Source organism: Echiichthys vipera (assembly GCF_963691815.1).
Source record: "Echiichthys vipera genome assembly, chromosome: X".
In the NCBI taxonomy this organism is placed as follows: domain Eukaryota; kingdom Metazoa; phylum Chordata; class Actinopteri; order Perciformes; family Trachinidae; genus Echiichthys; species Echiichthys vipera.
In genome coordinates, this window is record NC_139825.1 from 29577680 (window position 1) to 29585963 (window position 8284).

Sequence of the window (8284 nt, forward strand, 5' to 3'; positions counted from 1 at the left end):
TGTGTCTACTCTCAACAGACTGGATGCGACAGGTCAGTAGAATAAGCCCCCCATAGATGGAGTTTGTTGTAGTTTTGCTCATGTTTTTTTGTCTTTCATAAGCCTTTGTCACCCTCTAATTTGTCCGCAGGTCTGAATCTGCTCCTATGGGGAGATCTTCCTGAACTGGATGACAGTGAGAACGAAGAATCAGAAAGCCCATCAGAGGAGGAGTGTATTAGGTAGATGGGTAAACAGACAATGTGAGAGACCTGGAGCGCCAACATTTGATGTGGAGTAGGAAGAGTGTATAAACCATGCTGGAGATGAGAAAAGAGATGTTTTGAAGAATAATTTAATGCTGAATCAAATGGGGCAGAAATGTGCTGCTGTTCTGCTAAGCATGGGTTGAAACCATGGTGTACATCTGAACACGCCCTAACCAGTGATGTCACAGCAAGTGTTTTGCCTTTGACAGCTGATGGAGGACACCTGCTTTGACATCACTGACTGGGGTGTGGCCAGAAACACAGCCTGCTCCAGAGTTCGAACCAGCAGAGAACAATGCAGTGAACATTTTTTGTCCCTTTGTAATTTAGTGTTGAATTACACTTTGACCTGTGACCATGCCTTTCCCAATCACTTTTCACTGTAAAAGCACAGATGCACACAATGTCACACACATTCTTTACTCTCTTTTTTCTCTTCTTTGTATATTTGCATGGATTATTATAAAACATGTGGCTGAAGTAGACTGGAAATAACAAACAAGTAGACTCCTAAATCTAGTGCATTCTACTTTGTATCACAGTCTACACTGAGGTCCAGGTGTTGATCAGCCTTATGGGAAGGCGGGGGTGTGGTATGATAAGTCAGTAGAACTTATCGGCGAATGCTGTGCTTTTTCATGCTGTTTACGTTCAGTCGGATTTTCTGACAAGATGACCACAATTCGCCTACCGTTTATCTTAATGACAGTTATAATCTATACATTAAATATGCTGTAATAAGAAAAAACTCCCATAAGAGTTATGTCATAAAGGCTTATATTCTCTGTGTGGCTGGATGCTGACTGAAAATTGAAGTGCTTTTTGAATCCTGTGTATTGGAGAAATAGCACAATGACTGAATGATAAATATATATATATATATATATATATATATATATATATATATATATACACACACGAGTTCCTTGCTTTTTTTAATGGCAGATCAGGCTATCAGTGATACGTTTTGATATGCTCATACAGTGTTTTCATACACACTTGACAGCAGCAGTATGTGCTTAACACCCAGATGAATCTGACTGTAGCAGTATCTGATGCTAGTATACTAACTTATTATGAATAGGGTGTGCTTCCACAGAGGCTTGGAACAGCTGAATTTTAAAAGTTTAGTTTTTGGTAAAGGCTCATATCAAGTAATGCCCCCATGTAATGATGATATAGTCAAGCTAGAATGGGAGCTTACAAAGGTGCACTTTTGCAACACTCCACAACTTTAGATGTGGATGAGTAGGAAAGTTAAATTAAAATGCTAATTTAATTCTGAAAACCTAATGGATTTCTGTGTCCATGCTCATGTTTTTGTCACATCACTGTTCAGTTTCATGTAGCAGCATAATTGTAGCACATGAAGAGACTCCAAAGATTCATGGAACATATCAATATTGAACTTATGGACTGGATTCCCCTCCAAAAAAGTAATTCTGGGCCAGCTTATCAAATAGCTTTTCACATATTTAAGTGTTCAGCCTAGGTCGTTGGATTTGACCATAAAACTCTCAACCCTCAGTATTCTTTTGGCCTTACTGATGATCCCGTGATTGCTGACAAACCTTTGTTACGCTGTGGACTCGAGTTGATGCTGTATGCTCGGTGGTCATCACCAACTGACCGGGCACAAGCTTTGACCTCCTCCACTTACAAGGGACTTAACTCACATCAGTCCTTCTTTGGCAGTGCCATCCTTCTGACCTTGTTATTGTTTCACTGCTGTGCCCTGCTGATTCTATGATCCTGTCTTAAAGTAACTGTCCTTCTGTGAGTGAATGAGATTTGCCCGCATTTTGTCAGCAAATATAGAATGTCACTTCTTACCTGAAGGAAAAAGGATAAAGAAAGTAGGTCGTTTTTTAAAACTTTAATTGGCCTATGTGTCTATTTTTGCCTTTAGTTGTGGAAAAAAAAAATATAGAGGAGGATTTTAACTTCCTTTACCTTAAATTTATAACTGACAGTCTGCTACACTTGCACACCAAATACTGTTTACGTGGTAAACTGATATGGATACAGTTCAAAAGCTAGGTATTTATCAAATCCACAAACCAAATATCTGTAACCACATACTTACTTTTTGTTTACAAATGCATTGGTTTGTATTGTGCTTACTTTCTTTGTTCAGGTGTATTTAACATTTAATCTGAATGTAGTGCTTTGTTTTGTATGTTAAAGATTGGATGTGTACAGTCATACCTCAAGAAGGTATCACATGCGAGCTTCCTCTGGCTAGGACAATTGTCATGATAATCAAGAAAAATAAATATATAAATAACTGTTTCTGAAGTGAATAACTTTGATTAACATGCCCTGCTGAAAAATGTATATTTTGGAATTGCACTGAAATCGCATTGGTAGTTTAAAAAAGATATTTGTTGTTTTGTATGCTTGTTAAATTAATAAACTTCTTTTTTTTTTTTTTTCAAAATATCTGCCCTGTGGTTCTGTTGTCATTTCCTCCCCTTATTTAGATCCATATTAGCTTCTATTCAATTCAATTCAATTCAATTTTATTTATAGTGCCAAATCATAACAAAATTTATCACAGGACACTTTACAGAGTACGTAAAGACCACACTCTATGACTTATTTAAGATTTACATAGACCCAACAATTACCCCGTTGAGTACACAGTGGCAACGAAAACCTTCCCTATAACAGGCAGGAACATTGGACAGACCCAGCTCTGTGAAGGACGGACATCTGTCTGCACCGGTTGGGGAGGAAGAAAAGACAGATGTACAAAGAGAGACAAAGACAGAGAGACAGACACACTTCCAGAGATGCAAGCAACCAAAGAGTAACAGTAACTATAATAATATCTATAGTAATGTGAATATGACTCATGTTATGGCAGGTAATAGCCCTAGCTGTAAGTTTTATCAAAAAGGAAAGTTTTAAGTTTACTCTTAAATATGGGGACAGTGTCTGCCTCCCGAATAACACTTGGGAGTTTGTTCCAGAGGAGAGGAGCTTGGTAGCTGAAGGCTCTGCCTCCTATTCTACTTTTGGAGACTCTAGGAACGACAAGTAGCCCTGCATTCTCAGAGCGCAGCGATCTAGTCGGGCAATAAGGTACTATCAGCTCTTTAAGATACGATGGAGCCTGACCAATAAGAGCTTTGTAGGTAAGGAGAAGGATTTTAAATTCTATCCTTGATTTTACAGGTAGCCAGTGCAAAGAAGCTAATACAGTAGAAATATGTTCTTTTCAATTTGTTTTAGTTAGTACACGAGCTGCAGCATTTTGGACCAACTGGAGACTCTTAACAGAATTATTGGAGCAGCCTGATAATAAGGAGTTGCAATAGTCCAGCCTAAAAGTAACAAATGCATGGACTAGTTTTTCTACATCTTTCTGAGACACAATGGGCCTCATTTATCAATCTTGCGTGAAAATGGGAGCATATCTGAGCGCAGAATTGGTCGTAGGAAAGGACCCACGTGTGATTTATGAAACATTTGTATCCGACCAATCTCAGCGTACGAATGAGCGGGCCTTGATAAATGCGGCGGCTGAATTCGATCGTCATTAACATGTTACGCCCTTAAATATTCCTGGTTCGGAGGCCTCGCCCACTGAGGTCGAACATGGAGAGACGAAACACCGGTTAGAAAAGAAACTTTTCCGACACAGAGATCAGCATCCTGACATCCGAGATAGAGCAAAATAAAGATGTGCTTTTTGGCAGTCTTAACAGTGGAATAAAATGGGCCCATAAAAACGCTGTATAGAAAAGAATAACGGAGGCAGTAAACCCGAAGCAGCGCTCCACTGTGACCCGTGTGCGCACTGCTGAACCTGCGCTCCTGCTCTGTAGCGGGGTTTGCCAGCGGGGTTATTAGGTATTGCGTTATAGGATAACCTTTGTCACCTAGAAGAACCATACCAAAATATTAATCATCTGATACCTTGTTTGATTTAATGCAATTTATCGAGTGTAGCCACTAACCGAGGAGATGACTTTGGCTCTGCAGTGCGCTTTCCTTTTCATTTATACATCTTCAACCGCTTGTCCCTGTTGGGGTCGCGGGTGGCTGGAGCCGAGCTGTTTTGAAATATAAAAGAATTGTGTGTGTCCCCCTGGCCACCACGTTTAAAAGTTAAAAACGTTTTTTTTATTCGTTTTAAGAATCCGTTTTGATCTGTTCTTAATATGTGACTGCTTCTGCTTAATGACAGCTGAGGTTTGTTCATTATTTTCAGTCATATTTTGCTGTGCTGCACCGCAAATACACATTTTTGCGTACACGATCTCAGACCTGACGTGAGATTTGATCGTAGCTCCCGCTCACGTCCAAATTGATAAATGCCGAAGTTTGCCAGGAAATGGTCGTACGTTTTTCTGCCATACATTCGTTTGATAAATGAGGGCCAATGTTCCTAATTTTTGCAATATTACACAGGTGAAATTATGCAGTCCTTGTCGTAAATTTTATGTGAGAATCGAAGGACATATCCTGGTCAAAAATAACACCCAGATTCCTTACTGTGGTGCTGGAGGACAACACAACATCATCCAGAGTAACAATATCTTTAGATATTGAGTTTCGGAGGCCTTCGGGGCCAAGTACAATAACTTGTTGTAGTTTTTTTTCTGAATTTAACATCAGAAAATTGCAGGTCATCCAGCTTTTTATTTCCTTAATGCACATTTGAAGTTTAGCTAACAGATTGGTTTCTTCTGGTTTGATCGACATATATAATTGTGTATCATCAGCATAAGAATGAAAATTTATGGAGTGCTTCCTTATAATATTTCCTAAGGGAAGCAAATATAAGGTGAAAAGAATCGGTCCAAGGACAGAACCCTGTGGAACTCTGTGACTGACTTTAGTGTGCATGGAGGATTTGTCGTTAACATGTACAAACTAAGCTCTATCTGATAAATATGACTTAAACCAACTCTGTGCGGTTCCTTTAATGCCAATTAGAGGCTCCAGTCTCTGTAGCAGGATGTGATGGTCAATAGTGTCGAAGGCAGCACTAAGATCTAGTAAAACAAGTACAGAGACAAGTCTTTTGTCTGAAGCAAGTAATTTTTACCAGTGCTGTCTCTGTGCCATGAATCATTCTAAATCCTGACTGGAAGTCCTCAAATAACTCAGAATCAGGGGCGGAGCGGCCTTCAGGACCACCGATTTCCCCGTCGGCTGATGGCCAATAAGCTCAAGTAAACCGGCCCATTGAGTTAAAACTCCTCAGAATCGAGTACACTCTTGTGAAAATCTCCGACATCTCTATAAGCTGTAGAAATGAAGAGTCCAACCACTATATAGAACACTTGTTGTCTCTCTACATCTCACTCATGGTTGCTACAGTGTCACACTCACTCTCATTAATCCAGCCTACTGGATTTAGTTTAGCCTCCTATCTTGATCTAATAATTTTTATTCAGACGTTACATAACTTTCATGACCACAAATATAAAATGGCCAACGATTTAATTTGTTTTTTTGTTCATAAATTAATGTAGACTGGTCGGAGATAAAGCCTCGTGGGAAATGGGAACTGCGTATCGCTCCAATGATCGCTCCGTGTTTATCCAATGAGAGAATGGGGATGAATGAGCGGCTGTCAGACAGAGAAAGAGGGCAAGGTTGGAGTAGATGATTTTCTTACAGTGTGAAAGTAATCGATTTGTGTGTTTGATTTGCTCAGTTATACCTAATGGAGGGCAAGAAGAGAAAGAAGGGGCTGAAAAGGCCAGAATGAAGAAGAAGCAGATGCTGGAGGAGAGTGCATCAAAATGGTCAAAAATCACGGATTTATTCCGAAACAACCAGGCGTCAACTAGTGATGCAGGTGAGTTGACAGGAAAACGGTTAGCTCAAGCTTTAACATTGTTGGGAATTAGCTTATCATTTGAGCTGAGTTCTTCATAGTTCCTCCTCAGGGGAAAAAAAATCTGTGCCAAGCGAGTTGATTTTGTCTCTAATAGTTATAATTTTGTCATTAAAGAAGGTCATGAAGTCGTTACTACTGAGGGTTATAGGAATACATGGCTCAGTAGAGCCGTGGCTCTCTGTCAGCCTGGCTACACTGCTGAAAAGAAATCTAGGATTGTTCTTATTCTCCTCTATTAAAGATGAGTAATAGGCTGCTCTGGCATTACGGAGGTCCTTCCTATAGGTTTTAAGACTTTCTTGCCAAACTAAGTGAGATTCCTCCAATTTAGTAGAACGGCATGTACTTTCCAATTTTGGCGATATTTGTTTTAATTCACGGGTTTGTGAGTTATACCATGGAGCTAACTTCCTCTGTTTCATTATCATCTTTTTTAAAGGAGCAACAGAGTCGAGTGTTGTTCGTAGTGAGCCTGCAACACTGTCAACAAAGTGATCAATTTCAGAGAAACTAACGTTAGTGCAGGACTCTTGAATATTAGGATAAGGCATTAAAGTAAATGCAGATGGAATTGATTCCTTAAATTTAGTTATAGCACTATCAGATAAACATCTAGCGTAGAAACTTTTGCCCAGAGGTGAGTAGTCCTGTAATATGAATTCAAAAGTTATTAAATAATGGTCTGATAAAATAGGATTCTGTGGAAAGACTATTAAGTCATTGATTTCCACACCATAAGCCAAAACAAGGTCGAGGGTGTGAATAAAACAGTGAGTAGGTTTATGTACACTAAGACTAAAAACAATCCAATCTAATAGAGAGATAAACGCAGTACTAAGGCTATTATTATCAATGTCCACGTGACGTGACTTCTGCCCTCATCAGCTGCTCATCTCGAGCTCCACAAAGAAACATTATGGAAAAAAAATTGGCTTTATTTGACCCACAAACAAGTTGCACTATGTTTTGTAGAAGTTCCCTCAAATCATTTGTATGCTTTTATCTTGATGTTCTTTATCACAGGAGGTGCAAACAAGATCTTGTTATGTTTGTGAGAGAACAAATTATCTCTCTCCAATCCTGAGTTCTCTCTAGTTCGTACTGTACAGATGACCACCAAGACTGATACAGAATTTATCACATCATTATGACAGTTTTATTTACAGCCGCAGTGGGCTTCTTCCAACAAGATGTCACCCTGTAGCCAGTAGGCCAACCATGCGTCTGTTTTATCACTCAAACCTTAAACTAAATACTGTTCAGTTAGCAAAAATACTGGAACCTGCAGTTATTTCTGACTTACAGAGATTGTGTGGACTTGTTTATTAATTCTGCCAGTGCACTGGAATCAAGTCTTTTCATTCAGTGGGGGTTTGTCTTACATTTGTGATTTTTTTGATCTGTTAGTTCTGTGCATTGTGTTTCAGAGCTGAGAGTGAGGTTGTGAACCTCTACGTGTGCACGAAAGAAAGCAAGAAAACGAGTCCTTTTTTGGAAGGATCTGACTGCAGTCTGGTAATTACTTTTCACATACTTCATTCTCAAGAATTCTCTGCTTCTGTTGGGACATGTACTGTACAGGGCAAATTAGGTAGTGACGGCAAGAAAAATCATAAAACAAATAGTTGTGGCTTACCCTGTTTTCACATTGAATTGAAGCGTCCGCCCAACTCACTCCCACACAACATCAGCTCTATATATGTGTTTTATCTTGCACCACCTGTATCAGCCCTGTTGTTTTCAATGCAATTCAATAACTTCCTCACAGAGATCTGAAGGTCAGGGTCAGGAAAAACCTGTGTGCCATTGGTTACTGCTATAAAAGGAGTGAAAACCTTGGAGAAACATTCTGTCTGGCTGTTTATGAATAAAAGAATGTATGCATAGCACTTCCCTAGACAAATAAAGGAAAAAATAAATCTAATATGTACGCTGCCTCTCTGCCCCAGTAAGCGCCAAACTGGTTAATCAGGCAGAGACTCGGCTTATAGAGCAACATGCCAATACAAGTCTAAGAGATAGCACCCTGTCACACCAACACTGGGTTACGCAAATCCACACACACAGATGCATGAATTAGTAACTAGGATAAAAAATAAATAAAAAAGACAGCACATAGTTAATGAGCAAGAGTATAGAAGATGTTCATCAAGATGAAATCTTTGAAGGTAAAGTC

The 8284-nt window shown here is 39.4% G+C and overlaps 1 protein-coding gene across 1 annotated transcript in view; it reads left to right on the forward strand.

Annotated features, from left to right (window-relative positions):
• LOC310965034 (protein FAM72A) overlaps positions 1-1102 on the forward strand; it is a 2642-nt gene extending 1540 nt beyond the window's left edge. The window contains exons 3-4 of the mRNA XM_083938417.1: positions 1-32; positions 131-1102. The exon at positions 1-32 is cut by the window's left edge and continues 93 nt beyond it. Of these exons, the coding sequence (XP_083794543.1) occupies positions 1-32; positions 131-225 (127 nt within the window). The 3' untranslated portion in view covers positions 226-1102. The remainder of the gene's footprint in view (positions 33-130) is intronic.
• Positions 1103-8284: the final 7182 nt, after the last annotated feature.